At 40.2% G+C, this 23,620-nt stretch overlaps 1 protein-coding gene across 1 annotated transcript; it reads right to left on the bottom strand.

Moving 5' to 3' along the window:
- Positions 1 to 15,109: 15,109 nt before the first annotated feature.
- Positions 15,110 to 19,142, bottom strand: CTLA4 (cytotoxic T-lymphocyte associated protein 4). Its single transcript, XM_035332005.1, has 4 exons — positions 18,977 to 19,142; positions 17,670 to 18,020; positions 17,017 to 17,126; positions 15,110 to 16,069 (listed from the first exon to the last, which is right to left on the bottom strand). Exons 1-4 carry the CDS (start codon positions 19,032 to 19,034, stop codon positions 15,971 to 15,973), a joined length of 618 nt encoding a protein of 205 aa, XP_035187896.1. The 5' UTR covers positions 19,035 to 19,142; the 3' UTR covers positions 15,110 to 15,970.
- Positions 19,143 to 23,620: the final 4,478 nt, after the last annotated feature.

The raw sequence follows: 23,620 nt of genomic DNA, 5'->3' as shown, positions 1-23,620 counted from the left end.
TCGGTCCCTCCAGCAGGCCAGGAAAAGCCAAGAGACAAAGGAGTGTGAAAAAAAGTCACTTTTTTTCGTCATGTCGCCGTGTCTCGTTCTGGCTGTTAACAGGCCCTCCTCAGGGGGCGGGTGAGGAAAAAGCTCACTGCCTGGTTAGTAAGTCGGGATTGCCCACATCCAGAGCAGGGATGCTTCAGGAAGAAAGGTTCCCCCTTGCTGCATGATCAGTAACAATTTACCGAGTCTAGTTTTATTGATGACCATGTTGAAATCAGAGCTGTTACTTGATAAACATAGGCTTAGTCATGCTCAGCAGAGCTTGTATGACCACACAGGGTCTGGAAATGTCTGCCACACAAAACATGTTAAAGGAAGTGTGTGGTACTGGCTTGTTAAACTGGAAAAGAGGACAAAATTCTAACAGTTCATTGCATTCTCAAGAGAACAAGGAAGAAAATCTTGCTAATAATACCTTCCCCTGACATTGATACCAGCATCTTTTGTAACCTCGAGGTTACAAAAAATATTGATAGCAAAATAAATTCTGTTACAGCAACCCTTAATTCTGGATCCTGTCCAGAAACAGTTTTGTGCAGTTGCACAAAGAGCCCAGTGACCAAAGGCATCGTCTTCTCCTCCAGTTTCATGGTGCACGCAGAGTCTGCAGCACGAGCAGAACACTTGTGCTGCGGTGTGCAGAGCTGGTGTGGGTAGGAAGATGCAGCCCCTGTGGAAGCAGTTGCGATGGGTGCTGCCTCTGGCCAGCTGTCGGACTGCTGTCCTCCACAAGGGGAGGCTTGGCTGGGAACCCCTGGAGGGTGCAAAGGCTGCTTCATCCCTGTGGGATCAGCTGAATATGCTATGGCCAAGGGACAGCTGAAGGATCAGTTGGATGTGAAAGACCAGGGAAACACAGCAACAAACTGCAAAGGTTTGACTCATTAAGACTTGGAGACATTATAATGAAGAGAAAGTGAGGACAGCTATGCCTCCAGGGAGACTGAAGGAACTCCTCCAGGAATCAGTCAGAACTCAGTTTGCTGCCACTCAGAAAGTCACTGAGTTAACCTACATTAAGCTTGGGAGCAAAAGCCTATCTGCAAGAATGACAAGAGGGGAGTTGTCCATAAACCCTTCTGATGTGTTTTCTGTTTGTCTCAGGCTACTTTTAATCCAGTGAAGTATGGCTTTTTCTGTGCTTAAAAGTCTTTGATGTTCTTGATGTTCTTTGGGAGCTCACTAAGGGAAGGGTCTAGGTACTCCTGTCAGAGACAGCTTGGTTGCTGTCACCACAAAAAAAAAAAAAAAAAAAAAAAAAAAGTAAAAATTAGAACAGCAGTGAATAAAACATAGAAACAAGATATCTGTGTTCTCTAGAGAACATGAATGATTGAAATGACTACTTTAGAACATCACTTTAACCACATTGATGATATTACAGATCACCATAGTATATTCTGGTGAATTAGCCTTTGCCATGTAAACACTCGGATTTCCTAATTGAAGTTCCCAGCCTTCGTGCACCTCTGAATGCCCCTGGGAAGCAGGAGTAGCTACTTTGTAAGTTATACAACTTCTTCATTGCTGAACCTTCAAGATAATGGCATTCTTTTTCATTTGGATGGCCCTCCACATCTACATATTACCATGTCAAAATCAGCTTGATTCTCATGAATTTCACCCTGAGAGTGCAAAAAGAATAAAACTGGTGTGTTGCTATTACTGTTAAGTTGGCCCAGGGAGTTGTAGACACCTTGTATAGAAACGTGCAGCTCCCTGCTTGCTCATGACGGACTGCTGGCAAACTTTAAGAAACAGGCTTTTCACTCTTGGTCTCTTTGATCTCAGCTCAGTGGTTAGTGGTCATTAAAAGTGAAAGTTTGCTCAGGGGGGCTTTTGTTGTCCTAGCCAAAGTGCTTCCTCTGTTTTGGGTCTGTAGCCTCATACAGTTCTGAGTGAGCTACAGCAAAACAGACCCAAATCCAAAGAGCTGGGGAAATAGGAGTGTCCATATTGTTCATATGGATACTACAGAATCACGGATTTTCTGTGTCCTTGGTCAGCTGAGTTGCAAAGACATAACCCCAAGAAAAGTCCTTGAACTGCAAATTTGTTTTGGTTGTGAGTCTTTCAGGATAGCATTACCATGTGTTTTTCCTGTTCTTATATTTGTCACTAAGCATCCACATTTGGACACTTACCTGAGAGACAAGATACTTGACTTGCTGTATTTCTGTTCTCATCTGGTTCAGCTGCCCTTAGGCTCATGCTCTTGTGAATTGTTTAGATGACTATCAGAACAGGTGAAAGTTGGTGTTTCTCTGTTCTTGCTGTGTGGATGTTACTGTTAAGCATTAATGTTACATTATTGTCTGGGGCTATTCATAGCACTGTTCCTGAGCTTAAACTTAATTCCTCAGGAATCTCCTACTGGCTGGGAGCTGCCTTGGTTTGCAGCAAGGCCAAGAATGGAGCTATGGCTCTTCAGATAGCCCTGGAAAAAACAGTGTGAAAATTTCAATTTTCTCTTCATAGACCAGTTTATAGATCAGCTACTCATCCCATTGCTTCAGGTGACCATTGAAAAGTCACACCTGCACATCATCTCTCCCTTTAATTCAAAATCAACCACTTGCCCTGTTTGTTTGCTAGAATTCTTTCTGCTTGTATGGTCTGTGCTATGCTGGGCTAGCAGAAGGGGCATCATCTGGCTGTTGGGAAGCTGTTAGTGACCAAGCTGTGTGTGCACCATGCCACAGAGATCAGCATCACAGCTGATGTTATTCTTGTTAGCTGGACTAGCCTCGTTTTGATGAAAGTTTCCCTGCAGGTGCTGCTGTGTACCTCTTCAAAGGTGGTTTTGGATGTGATTATGTACTCACTGGCTCACCCAGGTTTTTCTTAGACTTCTCTCTTCACCTGATGTTGGGGGGGCGAGTGCCCCTGGGAGTGCCCAGGAGTGAGTACGTAACCATTGCTCATTTTGTTGGCGTTCCCAGTACAATGAGAAGTGTACAAATGCACTACTTTCTATGTTAGGGTGTATGCTGTACCTGCAATCCACAAAACATGGGATTCTTTAGTTCCCAAGTCATTAATTCCTATTATATCGATTCAGGCATTAAGTTCTGCGGGCCATTTGTTTGTTTCGTTCTGTGCTAAGTAAGAACAAGTAAGAACAAAGCAGTAGCAAAAAAAAAAATTAAAAAAAAAATGAGCCAGTCACTTCACTTCTCTTTGGGTTGCTGTGGTTACACTGTGTTTGCTACTGACATCAGTGAGGACTCTGTAATGCTTGCGTGATGGACTGTTTTGGGTGCCTCTTTTGCTTGAAGAAAAAAAAAAAAAAAAGTAGCTGAAGGGGAAAAATTAAGTTGTCCATTTGCATCTTTCCTTCTAGTCATGTTTTTGTAACAGGGTGAGTAGTGTTAGTGGTTTACTGGGGAGCAAGTGGTGATTTTTTTAATATGCTTTACATACATGCTTTTTTACAATACAGCTACAAATCATTTTAGTTGATATGGAAACGTAACTATTTTTCCACTAAGAAAAGAAACACTTCATTGTTTCCAAAGCTTTGAAAACTACCTCAAATAGCACCTTTTTTCTATCTAGGTTTTTCTGCCGATTTCAAGGCCATTTAAGGTTTTTCAAATTCTTCCATTTCTTATGTAATACAATGAACAAATCAGAACAGAATCAGAACAATCAGAACAGCCGATCATTTTTGCTTACCTGGACTCAAGTTCACAAGGTTTCAAAAAGTGGCAGGATAAATCCATGTAAAAGAAATCCCTCAAGGTTGTTAAACATACAGACACCAAACTTTGACGTTCCAAAGCTGCTGGTAAGGGAAGGCGGGTACAGTATTTTGTGGAAATTTCATAACATACTTTCCATGTTGTTGTTCTCTTCCCAGATATAGTTCTTGGTCACTGTTGGGAGGTGGATAGTAGAAAGAGTACATCGTTTGTCTGACCTGCTGTGGACTCAGTTATGTTCTTATGCTCTCATTGTTGCTGACTAGGATAGCAAATTGCAATTCGATTTGCTAAATGGCATCAAAGCCTGAAAAATGTAGTGTGCTCCACATCATTTGAAGCTCATGGCACAGCAGTGGTGCCATGTGGTGCCCACCTTCAGGTGGACTTACTGCCTTGCAGGAAAAAGGTAACGCTTTTGGGTGATCGTGTAGGCCAACAACTCCAGTTCTCTGACCAACCTGCCATTTCCCTTACAGAGCAGCCAGCTCATCTGTGAAGCACATCTCCTGCGACACAGTCAGTGGTGGGAGCAGTTGGATGTACTCAGTCAGACAAAGGAAGCAATCAGCTTTGAAAAAATAGCTCCATGAGCAGCCTGCAGACTGCGTGCTTAAAGTGAGTTAAATGTCTTATCTTCTAACAAGTTAGCTGCTTAATTACACACCCAAGATGTCATTTGGTTTGTGTCACATCTGAGTTACACGTATGCAAATACATGTGTGTATACACTTTTATGTGCAGTTGTCTAAAGGAAAGCAATTTGCATCAACTGTTATCCTAGTATTGTCATGAATTCCCAAATACAAATCTAGGGAGTGAGAATACAAGTACAAAAACATTTGGTTTACGGATGTTCCAGTGAGGAGAGAGTCTATCAGTGAAACTGCAGCAGTTCGAGCAGATGCTGCTGTGGAAACCCAACACAGTCCATTATTTTCATTAGTAGTTTCACATATATGTCAAGCATAGGCCATTCCTGATTTCACAGAGACTGGGACTGCTTAACCCGAAGAAGGGAAGGCTCAGGAAGCGTCTTATTTAGTGTGTATAAATACTTGAGGGGGTAGTGATAAAGAGGATGGAGCTAGACTCTTGGTGCCCAGTGACAGGACAAGAAGCAGTCCAAAAAATTCCATTTAAATGTCAAAACAGTTTTACTGGGGGTAGTCAAACACCAGATCAGGTTGCCCTGAGAGGTTGTGGCGATGTTCAAAACCCAGCCAGCCATGGCCCTGAGCAGCCTGCTCCAGCTGACCCTGCTTTGAGCAGGGGCCTTGGACTAGGCAATCTCCAGAGGTGTCTTCCCACCTCAGCCATCCCATGATTCTCAATGCCTTTGTTCCAGGCATCTGAATTTTGGCATTGTGATGTGTCTGTGTAAGTTTGTCTATATAGGTTTCATCCTGACTCAGCTTTTCCAACAGAAACAACAAAGGGGAAAGGCTATCTGCCTAGGAATTCAGAGGTGGAAATCACCATCTGCCTAACTGCTGCAGTGTCTTTTTGCATCATTCCTATCTTTGCTTCTGCCTGCTGTCTGGTCTTGAATCAGGCCTGCAGATACTGTAAAACAAGTACTATTTGATTAGTACTCATTTATAATGTACTGTCCTTATTATTGGAAATATGAATATTATCTCATATAAAATACATTCAAGAGAATGGCTGATGTGTTGTCCTACCAGAGAATGGAACATCTTTTGGTGTTCTCCCAGCCAGTAGGTTAACAGTGGCTGATTTATTCTGCGTCCATGGAAAGAAGAAACAGTTTTAAAAAGATGAGCTACAGTATCTCATGCTTAAATACCTACAAACTGTACAAATAAGATGCCTGACTTCACGATGTGTGTGACTTGGAAAGAGAAAAGAAAAATTAAACATAGTATTACCAGCACAGATAAAACTCCAACCTTGGTAGGTATTAGCACATAAATTGGTAATAGGAGTTTTTCAGACCAGAGATCTTTCTTGCATAAGAAAGAACAAAGGTTACTGGTTTGGAACCTCATACAGTTTCTGCTGTCATTAAAATCTGCTGTGCAAAGGACTTCTAAGTGTCTCAAAATTGTTGATAACAGCGATTCTTAGTTCTGTTGCAAGATACAGATTCACAGTACTCATCACTAATCTGCTGGTGCCCCATGTTCTAACACGGCAGTGTTGTCAGCAACATATACTTTTAACAATCTTGAATAGATTTAAACAAATAAATTGTTGTGATGTGTGCTATTATTCTTGCTAAGTTTCAAGATAAGAACTTCTCATTATGTATCAGGGCAAAAATGCAACCATTCAGAGTTTTTCAGTAAAAACCAGGAAAGCTTGCCAGCCTTGACAGTCTTCTGCTGAAAAGTACAGAGGGAGTGAGCACTCTCCTGGGATAGTCAGTGGTCTGAGCACATTCCTGCCTTTGATGTGGGATCAGGCAAAGGAGCAGCAGCCTGTGTGTCTCATTTCCCAGATGAGTACCACAACCTTCATGCTCTTTGCATTCCTGTGTCTGGCACTGAGCAGAAGATCTCACTTTGACTCAGGGAAAGTTTTGTCAAAAAAAGGTTTAGTTGCTGTCCATGCACACATCTATACACACACACACACTTGTTAAAACAAATGATCATTCTCTGTATGAAGCTTCTGGCCAACTCCAATTATGTGAAGGTGACTAATAGGACCAACCCACCCACCACTGGAAAGTGGCAGCCACCTACTCATGCATATCCAAGTGAACAAATTACGGCAGGAACTAAAGAGAACTCTGAATGACTTGTAAAATGACAGGATTTGAGATTTTGCTGGAGTATTCTCTTTAAACACTTTACAATTACAAAAATGCCATGGTATCTACTGATCAAATATCATCAGAACATCAGTTTCATGTTGAAAGAACTGAAAACAGCATTTCAGCAAAATATGAAACTATTTTCTAGCACCTAGACAGAAACTAGCAACACTTAATTTTTCAGCCAATTTATAAGTTTTATTTCGGAACAGATGCAAAACAATGTATTTATGAATAAGTGACTTTTTCACTTTTTTTAAATGAAGTGTGGTTTGAGGTAGCATGGGAAGCCTTTGGGTATGCTCAACATATAGCTATGTGTATTTCAGATGCATATTTCTATATTGATATATTTTATTTTATATATTTAGTAAATTTAAATTCTACTTTCCCACACCACCTGCTTCACATACAACAAACTATTTCCAGCCTCTGCTCTTCCAGCTCTGATTCAAGGACAGTTTTCTACAACACTGAAACATTTTGCAAAACTTTACCCTACACAGATGCTACTATTGTATGATGAGTAAGATTTTGTGATTTATTCATAAGCCACATGAACAAGCTTGCAATCTGACTAGTTAGCTATAAGTGTCAATGCTTTTAATCCATACACTGGCCTCCCAGAAGATTAAATTCATAGAATAAAGAAAAAACTAAGTGAAATGGCAGTTGGAAAGATCTAGTTGGGTCCAACTGAAAGTTTCAAAAGTTCTGTTCATCCTAATAATGAATTGAATTTGGAATCATGTAATGGTCGCTATCTAATAGCATGAAAAGAAAAAAGGTTGACCAATTATTGAAAAAGAATTGTACCTTCATTACCCTCTAAAATGCCATAATTAACTCAAAATGCTTTTGGCTTTATTGTAAGGTAATAAAGGAGGATCAACACAATAATAGCTTTTGCTACATTTGGCCTCATCTCCCTTTTGTGGTATTATTATTTGTTTTTTGAAGATTTCTCACTCAGATACATAATTTCCGTTCTTTTGCAAAAACGAGGCTTATGAGAATAACTGAAAAGAATGTGATTTTTTGACAAAGTCGGAAGCTGAGAAAAAGATAGTTTTATATCTGACAAACATTTTTGTTGTTAGAAATTCAGCATGGCTAAAGTAAATTTTAAAGTGAAGCATCATTTCAAAGAAGTATTTCATTTTGAAATACCAACATACCTCCTTTTCCCCCAGTTTTTTTCTATACACATGAATTTACCAAAATCAACATAGACAAAATGTTTTATGTGAGCTGCTTATCAGTGGAAAAGGGTATTCAGTTGAAATACTTCATCTGTCTGGAGCAGTTGTGGGTGCTGAGTGTTTCCTGCTCTGCATGTTGGAAAATAACACTAACAACATCTATGTTGCCACACCTAAACTGGCATTTTTGGGGAAGAACCATTTAAAAAGGCACTACATTTAAAGAAGACATTTATGCCATGTGCACACAGGCTGACTTCCTCTCGCTTCCTCCAGGCTCTTCCTCTTGAAGCCTGGCTTTCGTTCAGGTTCCATGCAGGTTGTTACCCTCCTCTGCATGTCATCCACCCACTGAATAAGACACAGCCTTCATCTCCTTGTTTGTCCTCCTAACTATTTCATATATTAATTGCACAAGACACTAGCAATCTGGTCCTATGGAGCAAGCACCATTGAAAAATGAAAGAGGAGAGAACAAATAAATGTCCACATTTAGCATCACAACTGTCCTAGTTCCAGGAACCATAGAGCAAATGCTTAAGGTGCATTTCAGACTGAGGCCTCTGAAACCTGAGAGTGAGGTGACTTTGTCCACATCTATGAAAGAACAACTAGTAGCTTGTGCTCAGAGATAGCCGAGAAATTGCTGTATTTAGAAAACTGGTATGGAAACCTGGTCTTTCTTAATCATAGAATACAGAGTAAAAAGATGAGAAACAATAATGGAAGTTAATCTGAAAGTTACAATACAAATGATGACGTTAATGTGAAGAATCTTTACACAGGATATGTATCTGTGGTTCACATATGGGAGGGGGTAACATGAGTTTGGAAACTACTGGTATAATTACATTATATTATTGCGCAGAGACAAGTAAAGAACTTAAAAGATGTTTTATCTCAGTGAGAGAGTGCTATAAAGAGCAGGCTAAGCAAATAGTCATAAAATAAAATAGGATATAATGAATTAGCTTGGTATTATAAGAGAAAGGAAAATATTATTAATTTGTGAAGCAGACAGTCATCTTTGCTACAGAATTAAAAGTGAGAGAGCTCTTATAAATGCTACCCACACAATATAACACCTCACCAAAGCTCAACTATGAAACCAACTTATTCTGCTGATTACTGCTGTTCTAGCCATCTTTCCTGCATGTAAAACATTAAGTCAGCCAGTTATGAAGCTATTGAATGTTTCCAGAGTGTCACTTACCAGAAGGATTTAATAACTTACAGAGAAATGAACTGTTTTGCTTTCTGATCTTGATTAAGTGCTGCTAACATACCACAATTTATAACAGTTTCAAATGGGGGTTATTTTTAGTTCTTGTTCCCCACCCCAATTATTTCTATATTTTTTGACCAGTTGATTGCATCTAACTTTTTAATCTGTATGACACAAATAAATTAGAGCACGTTTTGTGTTTCCGTAGTACTGCCTGGCACAGTTTCTAGCATAGGCAAAGAGACTGCCTATTTTTAGTCACCTATTTGTTCTATTTGTTTGGGTTCAAATTAAGTAAAAAGATGACAGTGGCAGGAATTAGAGACTTTGTCTAGCAGGTAAGAATATAGACTCTGAAAACATGTAAGAAAAGAAGTATTATCAGAACTCCTACAGAACTTCAAACAGCTCAGCTTTCCCCAAACAGCTGTACATGAAGTGCAGCGTGGCTCTGCAGTGTGACTGAAGGCCAACAGAGACCAAGGAGAATTTTCACAGAAAAGAAGGAGATTGAGATATTTCTTACAGTTTATGATGATGCAAGTGCCCAGCACAAAGTACTATGGAAGCCAGTACATGCCAATCCCCTCAAACTTTGGAAAGAGACCATGCAAAAGTAAGCAATTCTGCTGGCCCCTTTCATTGCTAGTTCAAGGAAGCTGCAAATCCCCAAGAAGAAGCTCTAAAAGCAAGACTAAGAGCTGCCTAACGAGTAGTAAGTTAACAGTCTACATTTCATGTAGAGCAGGATTGATTTACTTCCTGTGCGTACTGAGTTGTACAAGTCTTTGGAGTCTAGCCACTCAGTTCATACTTTGAAAGAAGCCTGGAGTATTTGCTAGGTGTAGCCATTTTTATTTAGATAAAAAGAGCAATCCTATGTATTACATGCAAACAGCAGTCCTTTCTTTCAAGAGCTCTCTGCCCAAACATTAATGTCCAGTTTAAACAGAAAACCCACATCCTGGGCACTGATCCTGGCTAGGAAGATCAAGGCATCCTGCTGCTTGCTCCAGCTTTCAACACAAGCTGCTGCTTCACAGGGCAGAGCATGAATAATGATAAACCCCACCCACGGCACAACATGGTCCAACCAGATGTTACCTGGTAATTCAAGCTCTCCTCGTTGTATCGCATAACCTGTTACAGGAGGTGTTCTTCTCAAAGTCCCACCTACTGGAATCATGTAATTAATTATGTGAGAAATTCAGTTTTCCTTAAAAACAAGTGTTTGCCTACTGTTGAAAACAAAACAAACAAACAAAAAATAACAAACCAAACCAAAAACCTAACAAACTAATCCAGAAGGCATCCAATAAAGAAAGAATTTTTTTTTTTTTTCATTTTTAATCAAAGTCAATACTGTCTGGTTGCTTGATACATGGTTTCAGATTTCTGCCATGGTTTTCCCTCATTCTGGCAGGACAACGCTGTGCAATTGCAGCTGCCCAGTTGCTGTCTGTGATACCAAAGATGACTCTAATGGCTGCTCTCTATGTAAAGAGGTTGTAATGAAAATAAAGAACCATCAGTATGCTACTTTTTATTTTGAACAGTCAATTACTTCATCATTAATAAGTAAGATATGCATTCTTATTTTCAATTTTATTGCAAATAAAGAAGTACTACGTAGTATATTTGCAAGAAAACTGCATGCCAATAAATATTGTACTATAACAGAATTCATCCTATTCTTTAATCCTAATTTTTACTGCAATCACATATATTTGTTTTCAATTTGTAATATATTGAAAAATATCTGTGTCTTACCGCTTGTGCTGCAAGAAGTTTGCCTCTTGCTGCTCCTGGGAGTTAAAGTAACTGAAAATGTTTGGGACCTCATTCGTATCGTGTGGATGTTTGAACAGAACAGATGTGGTGTTGTGTAGAAATGTTCCACCCCAGAGCAGAAAATGAAGCAGATCAAACTGAACAGATTAAAGGACTGCTTTTTTCAAAACAACAGCCAGAAGAGAATGAAGGAGAAAAAATGTCAGTGAAGAAACTGAGAACTTTTTGTTCAACTGTAACTTCATAACCACTAAAAAACGTTCATTAAGATATAAAACCATGAATGTGGTTAAGGCAGCTGACTTTGGAAATTGAAAGAAAACTCCATTTTAGAAGTCAAAAGAAAAAGGAAAGAAAAGTAGAAAAGTGACATTTTGAATAGTTAATAATCTTCTATTTCATGGAAATATCTGCCAGGTCACATCAAAAGGAATTATTAATGATTCCAAATGGAGTTTTGTCCCCTGTCTGAACTCTTCCTTGCTGTATCCCTCTAGCAAACAAAAGGATTTTCTAAACTAATTTCAGGGACTCATTTTACAACTCTCCTGCCCTGACTTACTAAGATCTTGTATCAGTAGCTGTTAATTTGTTCAACCATGCCACAGTTCCTCAACATTCTTCTTTGATATGTGATATAAAAGTTCCTTAAATAAGACTGTTCTTTTATCAGTCACAGAAAACATTCACACAAAATGATAACAAAGTCTCTTAAGTGCTAAATATCTGTATATAGAAGTACAGGAATAATCATGCACAAGTGCTCAGGAATTTGCAGTATCAACAGTACGGTGCCCTGTATTTGTGATTCTTTCCTCTTTCTCTGCAGCTCAAAAGTTTTCTGAATTTCACCTCTTCCCCACACCTTTCCTCCCCATCTATAAGCCTGCATTGAAAATGACATTACACTCCCAGGGAATGTAGAGGCTCCACAGTGAGAGAAACTAGCTCAAAGTACCATTTACGAGTTCAAGCAAGCATGAAGTTTACAAATGTCAAAAGTAAATTGCTTTTAGTAATGCATAAAACCATCTGCTATACACCAGCCTTCTTTGGCTTGGATTTCATGACATAACTCTTGGCTACATCATCTGATTCCTATTTATGCCTCTCCTTTTAGAGGCACAGCTCTTTAGTCATGGTTCAGACTGTTCCCATCATGGGGAGGACTGAAACTATTTTTTTTTCAGAGCTCTCACCCCAGCAATAGTTTAGCAAAAGGAAGAAGCCAGACTTATGGCCTCACCTTCAGAGACTGTTGCCTCCAAATCTCACCTCAGTTCCTTACACAAATTCTTTGGAGCTGCAAAGCTTAAAGTCAGAAGACAGAAATTGTATTAAACAAGCTACGAGTTACCTGGATAATTGAGGTGTTTGTTACTGAAAAACTAGAAATTAGTCCCAAGTGTTTCTTCAGCAAATTTCAGAAGTTAGGAAGAATAGAAACAGGTCTGCTGTTGAATAGCTTGGGGGCCCTTGATTATAATTTTTCTAATTTGGAAAAAATTGATGTGGAAAACAGCATGAATTGATTTTCCCCTTAGATCTCAAGGCCTGACTGAGTAGCAAGTTCAGATTTGCATCGTTGTTTCCTTTTTCACAGGAAGATCTCTAATGCTAAAGTGATGGACAACTCTTTGCCAAATCATAGAATAGTTAGATTGGAGACTTCGTTGCATGTTTTTTGCATCAGATTGGAATCTGATAGTTGAAAATGGCAAGGAGAAAAATTGTTCATATAAAAAAGCAGATGAAAATGAAAGTAGAATATTGGTGTGTGTGTGCTTATGCCATTGCCTTTGATGCAGACAAGTATACGTGTGAATGCCCGGGCAGATGCCGCCATAAACTTGCTATTTCTGTTTCTCAAACAGGCTGACATATCTCCTGTCTGGGTAAAGGGGACATCAAAAGAGACCCTTCCTGAACCTCAAAAAGCAGTGCGGTCTCATTATTTGGCTGCCCAGGTAAGATATTCAGTTATGTTTTTAAACTCCCTGTTCTAATGAGCCCCAAGTTCTGAGACCAATTCCTTTGGCCTCTACATTTCGCATTCTCTCCAGAGTCAGCGTTTCCTCCTTCTTACATTTTGTGGGATGTACAGCAATCTTTCATATTGGTACTGCTGTAGTCTGAGAGAAAAGCATATCTGACTTGGATATGTCAATTTTTTTGAATGCTGCTATTGGCAAGTTACTCTCCTAGTATCAGGAAAAAGCACAGAGCTCAAGGTCCTGAAGGGTGGCACAGGGCATGAGCAAAATGAAAATTCCCTGAGGTTTGTGCTCTGCACTCTTCAGAGCTGCTATATGGACCATATGGGGACAGGCATAAATAACATCTCTGCGGGCACTTAGGCTCCAGTCATTTCTATAGCGCCAGATATAAATTACGAGAGTATTATTGTCAATAGAATCTGAACTGAAATCCCACTTTGGTCTTTGCTACATCTGCTGTTTTGAGTGCACCTAGTACTCTGCCAGAAAATTCAAAAAGGCAACCTAGCTTAGAACAAAAATGGTAACACATATAACATTCAGCTCAGGTAAAGCTGCTACAATGGTAAGAAAAGCTAGAGAAAATTCAGCACTGCAGAAATAAGAGAAGGTTGGAAAAAGGTTGGGTTGAAAGCTACTGAGAATGAAGAGAAGTTCAGAACAGCTAGAGAATTTAGGCAAAGCAATTTCCAATACAATAATTAATAAGCATCATACTAGGAATTACTTAAGTGCAGGAGCAAACGTAAAATACTGCTATTGCCATATGTGACATGATTGTTTCTGCTCAGGTGTCCCATAATCTTCACTATTTGTGTAATTTAGCAACTTGCTGTTCTTTTAGGTCAGAATTCTCCACTGCCCATTACAGGCTGAATGTCTCAAGGAAATGCTAGTTTACTGAGAGGGATTAGTTCTGGTGGATGCAGAAGGCCTAACCATGGTCAGCTTACCTGCCAGCAAAGAAAATTATTATTATTTATACTTGGATTCTATGGTGACACGGATTCACAGCTGTGGCCAGAGGTCATTGATTGCTGACCGAGGCCCAAAGCATCCCTTCCCCCAGAAGGGACAAACAGAAAATCATTTACTTGATCTGCTTTAGATTGCTCAAGAGAAGGAAGCACTTGGTTGCAGCGCATACAAATTGTCAAGGGAGAGAAAAAGAAGAAACACTTGGTTCCTGATTAGCAATTGGACACAATTCAGGGAATATCTGAGCTATTACTTCCTGTGCTGGGGAAAAAAAAAATAAAAAAAATTGACCTGAGTGATTGATTATTCTTGCTTTGCCAGGGTAAATTTATTGGAAGATTTTACAGCTCAAACAAGCGGATGTGTGAGTCAAATCTATTTCTGCTAGTCATGGAACACATTTTTCTTAGCAGACTGCACTTGAATATATAGAAATTTGGTCATTTTGCAGTGAGGTCAGCTGTGTGAGTTTTTACCATTTTTAATGCCCAGAACAACAGGCTAGTGGAAAATTGGGGAAAAATCCCAGACTGTTGTCAAAATAAGAAAAAATGGCTTCAGAAAAAGCACATGTCACTAGATGCTACTTTTACTTAGTGCACTACAATTTTAGGTCAATATTGAGAAAGCAGTTGGCACCTGCAAACGTTTGAGTTGGTAGCATATTGAGAATGTGAATGTTTATTTGTACAGTGGGAGCTGGTGCAAGATGAATGGGGGAAGAGGGGAAAAGCTAACCAAGAGAGCAATGAGATTTGGTGTTCTGCAAGCTGCTGCTGCTGCAGGAGCAGTGTAGTGGGCTGTGGGGATTTGATTACACAGTTACTGAGGCAAAAAGATGCATTCACAACTGTTAAACAGAGGTACATACTGCCAAGTTTTGGGGTTGTAAGGTGAAATTTTGATCACAAAGAATTTGAACGGTAGAGCTAAGAATTCTCACATGGTTTTAAGCTCTAAAAGCTCTGTGTGTCAGGCAGCAATAAGTGAGTGAGAGTGTCTAGGAGGTGCAAAGAAAACAGGATTTGAAACTAGAACTAGCTTTCTGTATAAACAGGTATGGGAGATGCTACCAAAGTCATTACTGTTACCTTCTGCAAGCAAGTAACTTTTCTGGAAGTGTAAAGGTGACTGGTAGCATCTGCGAACCACATCACAGCAGCCCTAACTAAACAAGTAGAAGACTTGGCAGGTTTTAATGGTGACCCCTGAGGAGGAGGGCTGAGAAAGTAAGTGTTGGCATGAGCACACAAGCTCCTCAGAAAGGCAAAACACAGGGTCAGAGGGGAAAGGTTCATCTTGTCATCGCTGCTTTCTAACATGTAGCCACTTCCTGTTGCTTCTGAGAATGGTGAATAAGAAATGAACTTGAATTTGGGCAAAGCTTCAAGGTTTTTATTGAATGGTACATAGCTAATAAACAAGATTATACACTGTTGGTATTTTCATGGAAAATAGACTCAGTTAAACACAGCAACATACTTCTGCCTTTTGGATAGATGCTAATTTAGCATTTGTAAAATGTGAGGCCCCAGCAGAGCTGGAACATCTTCCCAGCAACAGCTTAAGAGGTCTTCAGCTGGGCAGCTTTTCTCTCCAAGCACTGGCTCAGATATCATCAATGTTAACTCCAGCGCAGCACTGCTGGGACGCAATGCCAGACAAAGGTGCTGAGATCAGGCTTTTAGAGCAGCAGTGTCATCACTGCCAGCCTACGGTGATGCCTCTGTTGAAGCGCAAAGCACTAATGCAAGAAATGGAACCAATAAATAGCACTGCACGGAAACAAGTCAACATTCCTTTGTACATTAGTGTGCTCCTCTGCCTCTGCCTCCCAGACCTGTAGGATTAGCCTTGCAATGACACACGAGCTTCTGTCTTAATAGTGTTTGGATCTCAGTTGATCAGTAGATATGGCACAATTTAACAACAAGATGTTCTGCTGCAACAGCAATAGCACTTAATGCTATACATATATATATGCATTATATATAGACTACATATTGGTACAATACAACTCAAAGAATCAATGGCCTAATGTAGCCATTTTTATGTAGCAGGGTTAACCTTGAAATATTAATGCATAAACTATATTTATTCTCCTCCAAACCGTAGAAGTTACAAGGAATATTATCTCTCTTTCCCATACACCTTTGTAATAAGATAACAAATTTTATTTCTTTCACTTAAGTCAGTTAGCAGATTCTCCATCCCAGCTAGGAAACAGGCTCCCTCTCCCTGTTTCAATTCACAGTGATGTGAAATGGAATCACTTTTTTCTCTAGCTTTTCAGAAGGCATTTTCACATAGACTCCAGTAGTGAGACGTCGTCTTCTCTGTATCTGTAAAACATGGGAAGACACAAAAATGAACAAGTCATCACAGCATAATCACTGACGAGCATGTTTTAAAGAGTGATAGGTGTACTGCCTTTAGCGAGTCAAACATATTCTAGACACCTTTCCCATTCACCTCTCTTTGTAGAAGATCCATTAAGACTATTTGAGGGATAATCAGGAGTTACAGGGACTGTTTAGGAAAAGATAGAGTCCTACTATTCAATTAGCACTTCGAAGGTGCTCTTGTTGCAGAGTCCAGCAACAGTTCAAACCTGTGAGTGTTGACACCTGACTGCTTCATTTGGCTTCTAGGGACAAGGGTGGATTGAAAAATACAGGACAGGAGTACTTTTTGGTTTTATGCTTTGCCATCAGTTTTATTTCTAACAGGCTGAGCATGCCAGACCCACACTGAAACAGGCAACCCAGGTTTCTCATGCCTCTGTTTTCATGCAGATGTTCCTAGCTGTGAAGTTAAAAATGCTGTAAATTACAGTTCCCCCCTGTCACAAGGGCAAGCCTCTTTAAATTTGCTTTGCACCGAGATAAATATTGGGGAAAGGAAAAATCAAATCCTGGCGATTTGTGTGGATCGGCCATGTGAAATCAGAGTACTCCTGAAGTTTGTTGCCTTTGATCCCAGAAGCATCCAAGACTCCATCCTGTTCTAAGCATCCAAACCTAAGCCAAGGATCAGTCCAGCTGATAGAAGCTGGCTGCTTTCTGGTACTCTGGCAACACAACTGATCCATGAACAAGTTTAAATGGTAGGTCCAGGAAGTTCTCATTTTGCGCTATTGTAACAGCACTGTATTGCACCAGTAAAAGGGAGCCAGAACACCCTTGTGCCTTTGCTCCCAACATTCTTCCCTCTTCTCATTTCTTTCTCCTTTTCCTTGGCACACAAAGGGGTATGATTAGCAGGGTGGGGCTGAGTTGACAGGACTTACCGCTTTGCCCACGACAACAGCTGAGATGATGAAGCTGTAAAGAAAGAATCCTGAGGCAGTAGCTCCTAATACCCAGAGATATATGGCAGTGTCTGGACACGGTTCTGGATCTAAAATATATCGTATCACACAAGTCATATTTACACATGCAGAAGGACATACATCTTACTCTTTGCTGTTTCTGCACTTACATTCCTTACTGCCTCGACACAATATAAGGAGTCCCCTGGAGTCAAAGATTAGCCTTCACACTGCTTTTCTCTAACCTGCACTATCGCAAGATACTACCATGACTGAGCTCTGAGCCCCTGCCCACTCAGCTTCCAAGGAAAATAGCTTTATCTGCAGAAGAACACACATCTTAGCTTTGCTGTTTCAGCACCTACATGCTTACTGCCTGGACACAACATATACACTGTGTGGTATTGCTTATGCTGCCCAATGCTCACTCATTACTAAATACATTGCATGGCTATGAATACACCTGCTTTAGGTATCTACAGGGAGACATTAAAGTAATAAGAGCATGATTCTCAAAGCTTGAATCAGTGTTCAGCCACACTTCTTACAAATAGAACTTCGAAGATCTCTGAGACATAATAGCAACACCCTTAGCTGGGAGTGTCACTGTTCTGTAAAGCTGCTTGGCTTACCAATCACGTAGAGTTGTGTCCCATTGCCCTTGTTCATAAAATAGGGTGGGGGGTACATCCGCTCCATCTTGCAGACATAAAGACCAGTATCATTAACTTGCAGGCCAGTGAGGGTGAGGGTCACATTGTTTCGGCTAGGGCTAACACGGCACTGAATGACCTCTTCTACACTGAACATTTTAAACTCCGTCGTGTAGGTTGAAGCACAAATCTCAGTGAACTGGTCACCCGTCTGTTTCAGCAGAGTCACTCGAATTTCCTTTGCATTCCCGATGTGCTTGTATTTACACACCAAGCTGGCAACTCCTTGCCTGTTGGCCAGCACCATTGCTGGCTGAGACACTTCCATTACTGTAAGGAAGCAAAGGACATGATGGTAAATGATCTGTCAAGAAATTATCTGCAGTCATGTAATATTTACTTGAAACCTGTGCAATAGGAGGAGTGTCCTACCACCCCCTGTCAACCATGGGTAACTCCTAGAAATGCTGATAAATTCTTCCAAAAAAAACTACCAACAACCACAATTCACATAGGAGCAGCAGTAATATACTCAGAAATGCTGAAGTGCTTTAATTACTGTAAATTGTATTATAAATCTCAGCAATCACTTGTTGCCCAAACCAGAACCATTAGGATAACAGTAAAAGTGAATAGAAACTGTATTTGCATTTCTTTTGGTATTGATCTTTTTGCACCAGCTATTCCCAAGCCATTGTACAGCAACAGCATACATATCCTAAGCCACAGTATAGGAATGCACAGCAAAGCCTGATAAACATACTGAAAAAAATCATGACAAATCTTAAGGGGAAACTAGTGTACCACTGGCTACCTTTTACAACTGCTGTACTCTATTCCACTATAGTATGGGAATGCAATTATTTTTTTCTTTAAAACCTGTCAGGACACAGTATTTGATTTCATATTGTATCAGTCCATTTGTGGTCAGGGCTTATCTTCTCCAGTTCTTCAGTGCCAGAATTTGGGAGAGAGGAGTAAAATCTCTCCAGCCATTCAAACCTCTGTCTCTGCCTTATCAGCTACCAACTTCACTCATGAGGCCTGGTTTGTCAAAATATTTCTTCCTTCTTGAGCTACTCTGAATCCTGCCCAGCCTCTCTGCAGATGCCTTTGCTCTGAAGTCTGTGTCTGGTTTTCCAGACACCTCTCAGTTCTCAGTCTGTCCTGCAGGGAGGCTCCATGTCATCTCCCTCTCTCTCTTGTACCCAGCCCCTGTCCAACAAAGATGTGAAACTGAGAAAATGCAGATACCCCCTGCTACCTTGCCTCCTTCATCTACCCACCTTCTGCAATGGCAGTGGCTGTGCAGAGAAATCCCACGGTGACCAATATTGAGAGCATTCCTGCGCTGGGACAGATGCTGAAGGGACTGAAGGTGTCTGATGCCTTCAGACGTTAAGACAAACTGGAACTCTCAGAAGGACTGGAAAACAGGTGACACCTTTCAGGATACTGAATCTTCGAAATGTTTGAACCCACACAGAGTCAGTGTGTATATATATAGCTTTGATCCCAGATGCTGTACCTGAAAGTAATATGAAGCTTTGTTTTGGTTTTACGAGAAAGGAAGTAGTGGGTTTGATTAGTACGTGCATAGTTAACCTCAAACAGCATGAACAAAAACAACTATTCAGCAGATGGAAAATATATATTCAATCTGAAACTGCCATCCATTCTGCTTTAAGAATTGGGGGAGGAAAGGTAATCATCCAATAGAGCAGTGCAGGCCCTTTGGTGCTGCCTGCTTGCACAATCATAGTCATTAAAATTTTAGCAATCATCAGGTATTTCCCTCTAGGACAACACACAGAGAACTGTATTTCTGCCTAATGTGACACAGTGAATCAGTGCAAACTAGCCTTTTTGTGGAGGACTTCCCTCCGCCCCCAATTTATTTGCTTCCTTTAATGTTCATGCTTTTGATGTTTAAAAGCTGCTGCCCCCTTCACAGTACTGATTACAATTGCAACATCTTCAACTTTTCATATCAGCAATGTGACTTGAATCATAACCCAGCTTCTTTAGACTTTTGTGTTTCCAATAAAAAAATTATCTAGGTTTATATATAGCTAATGACTTCCACATCTGTGCAGTACTTTCCTACCTAAAGACTTTCCTGTCTAAGTACCTTGAGATCACCAGATGAAAAACACTGCAGGAGATTTGATTATTGCTATCTGTGCTCAGAGAACCTGCCTCATTTCAAATCTCAATGAAACAGTTTTCACCCAATGGCCTTTTAAAAGTCATGTAAGGTCTGAAAATCATTGTGCTTTTTTATGTGACAGGTTGTCACATCCATGAATCATTGCCTAAAGAATTTCATAAAAATGCAGTTACCCTGAAGGTCATAAATCTCTCTTTTTTTTTTTTTTTTTCCTGCTTTGAGAAGTTCTTTTAGGAGGTGCTTCATTTATATGTGTAGATCTAGTAGATTACAAAGACCTACTTTTGAACTGTGACCTACAAAAAATAATAGCATTCATTCTTGAACAGTAGCTTGCTCAATCCAAAGACACAGGATAAATATTTGATCTTGAAATCACATAAATACATAATGATAAAAATAAATTTACTGCTTCGATATTTAGGTGATGAAACAGTTGTTTGTAATGGCAGATTCATAGCTAGTTTGATTTCAACCAGCATTCAAATCAGAAGTAAATAAGTAAAAATACGGCTCTAGGAAAATGAAAAACTGCACCTGAATAATGAGTCTGGGCCATATTGTATTACTGGTTAGACAAGCTTAAATCAATGTTAATAATACATTTAATATTAAATTAATGCTACTGCAACATCATGTGCCAGGATATCAGTGAGATTTATGGCATGAAATTACCAGGTTATGCCTGACATTTTCATATCCAGAGTAGTAACCAAATTGCCTGTCCTGTGTATCTCTTTGTCTTGGGCTTTGTGTGCAGTTAAACAAATCATGTATTTGAGCGTCATCAGTCATAATGTCATCTCCTGATAATTGACTGAGGCTGCACATTGATGGTGCAATTAACCACTAAACATTTGCAAAGGATTGCCATGTAAAACAAGTGTTCACTGCTCCACATAACCACAGTATTGGATATAGCCAGAGAGATAGGTAGCTCCAGGTGCTTGTCTCTCCGGCAATCAAAACCACTTTGGCAATCATTGTGTTTCCATCATTATCCATCTTGTTTCCAGGCCGTTTCATTCTCATGGTGTCTTTTCAGATCTACCACTTCATATGTTTTACCCTTGTTTCTCCTCAAAAGCTTCACATTATGATGGCTGCTCTTCTAAGTAAGGCACAACATGTCTCCCCGTGGAGTCTCTTCATGGCTGGGGCAACCTAAGGTGAGCCCAAAGCATCCCCCTTCCAGTGGACAGAAATTACCTTGTCACAGAGTCCTTTCTCCTTGCTAATCAAGCTTTGGATCTGGAGTTAACATATGCAGATACCCGACTGATGACTTAGCAAAAAAAAAAGGATTCTGGTTCCCAGTAGGATCTGTCTTTCACCGCTCCTGTCCTTTGGAGCTCAGTTATGACATGAAACAAGGTATTGATAACTGAATGAGTTCCCCCTGACACCTGGCCTATGGCCAGGGCAAGGGACTGGATCAAAGAAGAGCCCATCCCTTGACTCTGAGATTCAGAAGGTCGTTTAGGAAGGATATTCCTCAGGCTCACTCCAAGAGCCTGAGCTGTACACTTGCCATGTCCAAAAGCTCTGTGTTAGATAAATCTTTCCTTTAATGTCAATGCTTAGATTATAGTTCTATTCTCTTTGTTCTTAGGGGTGATGTTAGTCCCTGGATCAGGGGCAACCTTTACACTCCACATATGCTTCCATACTTCCACAGCAAAGAGTCAGGACAGTGGAAGGGACTGAGGGCCTTGCAGAGCTAAGCTACAGTCTTAAACTGAGCAATCAGCTCAGCAACAGCCCTGGTCTCATGGCCTCTGTGAACTTAGCACAGAGAAAGACATGAATTTGCACCATACACTGGACTACACTACTGTGATTAGTCATATTGCTAGTAAGTTAAATAACTAAGTTTTTAATTTAAGTTTCTCTGTCATTTTGGGTTGGTCGTTCACATTTTAGTGATCTGAATTGCTTTTCTTCATTGAATACTTGTTAGGGCACACCTTCTGCTGACACCCTGTCAGAATTCCCATTGCAAAATGTTATTATTCACAAATTTATTTTCACACTTGAGAGAAAAGGTTGCCTCATGCTGCCTATGTTTTCTTCTTCTCTGACAGGAACTTAAAAAAAAAATAGCTTGGTGAATTGCTTGAGGTGTAATGGGGAGAAGAGAAGCTTGTCATTTGCATAAGTATCTGCTTTCAGGATATTTTGTTAAACTCAGAATGTGAGATCATGTCTTATTATGTTAAACAGTTCACGTTTTTACCATGTTAGTTTGCCGCAAACCTATTGGGGTTTTGAAGTGCATTGTCATTTGAAAAAAAATAAAAAAATCCAGACCTCTAGGTGGTATGGCTGAAGAAAAAATCTTTTCTACAAAACAATAGGTAAAGAGAAAAGGAAATAACACAGTGACTGGAAAAATATTGTTTCATTACCATTAAAGGACTAAAACCTGGTTAGTCTAAGTAAAGCCCTAGATATGACCAAGTTTGGTGGATCGGTCTTGGTTCCTGAAGGAACCACAACTCACATCACAAAACCACCGATTCTTAAATCTCTCAGAACTGTGGCCTTTCTGTCAGCTTCTAACCTGGATTCACAGGTGCTGCTCTCTAGTCCTAAGCCTGTGCCCTCAGTCCATCCTCAGCAGAGACAAGCAGAGGCAAGGACAGCACTGACTGAGGAATTCTCTTGCCACTGCCTCTCAGGGCACATGGGGTTGCACTTCTTGTGCCCTTCTGCTGCGCAGTCAACTGTCCAGAAGGATTTGAGGCATGGGTGGGTGTGTGACAGTCCTTTTTGTTTGTGCTACAGTTATTGGTACTTCCTTTTTAAAGTCCAGGCTTTGTTTCCTCTAAAAGCTAATTACATCCATTTTTTTTTTCCTGAAATTCAGGGCATCCATAGCTATCTAACAGAGAGAAAGTGCCTCCCAGCTTTCCATGCTAGCAGTTCTCAGTTGGCCTTGAAAGTATGCTTTGTATCTCTTATCTGCCCGGGTTTGGTACATGGTATTTGTGTATTTGAACAGTAAGTGCACACCTGCTAGCAACCAGGACCCTTTGCCCCATGCAACTTGCAGTCGAAAGGTAAGATTGGAGACTACAGAAAAAGGTACAGGCAGAAGTAAGAGGAAATAAAGAGACAGGACTGAGAAGTAACACAGGCAAAAGGCCTTTACACATCAGCTTCCTTATTCTTCTCCAGTTTTCTGCAGTGGGTTGTGGCAAGGGAGAGATTTTAGGAAGAATTCGAATAAACCCCGAAGTGTCTTGGCAGATGTGTAAGGACTTGCCTTTAAGAAAGCTTTGCAAAGCAGAGCACCACAAATCTCTTGTTAGTAGGCTGGTCACTCAGGGGTAAACACCCAATAAAGGGGACACTTTCATCCTGGAGTGATCACTAAAAACTACCTGGTGGTCAGGAGTAAGCAAAAAAGAGCTGAAGGAGTCCCTCACATCTGAAGGCAAAGCAGTTGGGTATACCCTGTGATTAGCTGCAAATGTGGAGACATGGAAAAATACCGGAGAAAGGTTTTAATTCTGCTTCCCTTTGATTCTTAAAACATTGCAAAAAGGAAAACCAGCTAAAGATAGCTGTAATCTAATAACCTCAGGTTCTGACAGTACAGAAGTTTGCATTTAACAAGGATCTCAAGAATAAATCATTATAAAGATTTGTTGAAGACATGTGAGGAGCACTGTTCTCCTCAAAAGTACGATGCCGAAGAAATAATTTTTAAAGGGTACAGAAGAGACATGTAGCTCACCTGTAGTATATACTTCAA

Source organism: Oxyura jamaicensis, chromosome 7 (assembly GCF_011077185.1).
Source record: "Oxyura jamaicensis isolate SHBP4307 breed ruddy duck chromosome 7, BPBGC_Ojam_1.0, whole genome shotgun sequence".
NCBI lineage: Eukaryota > Metazoa > Chordata > Aves > Anseriformes > Anatidae > Oxyura > Oxyura jamaicensis.
Note: the sequence above shows the minus strand (reverse complement) of the source record. Positions and strands in the feature narration are given on the sequence as shown.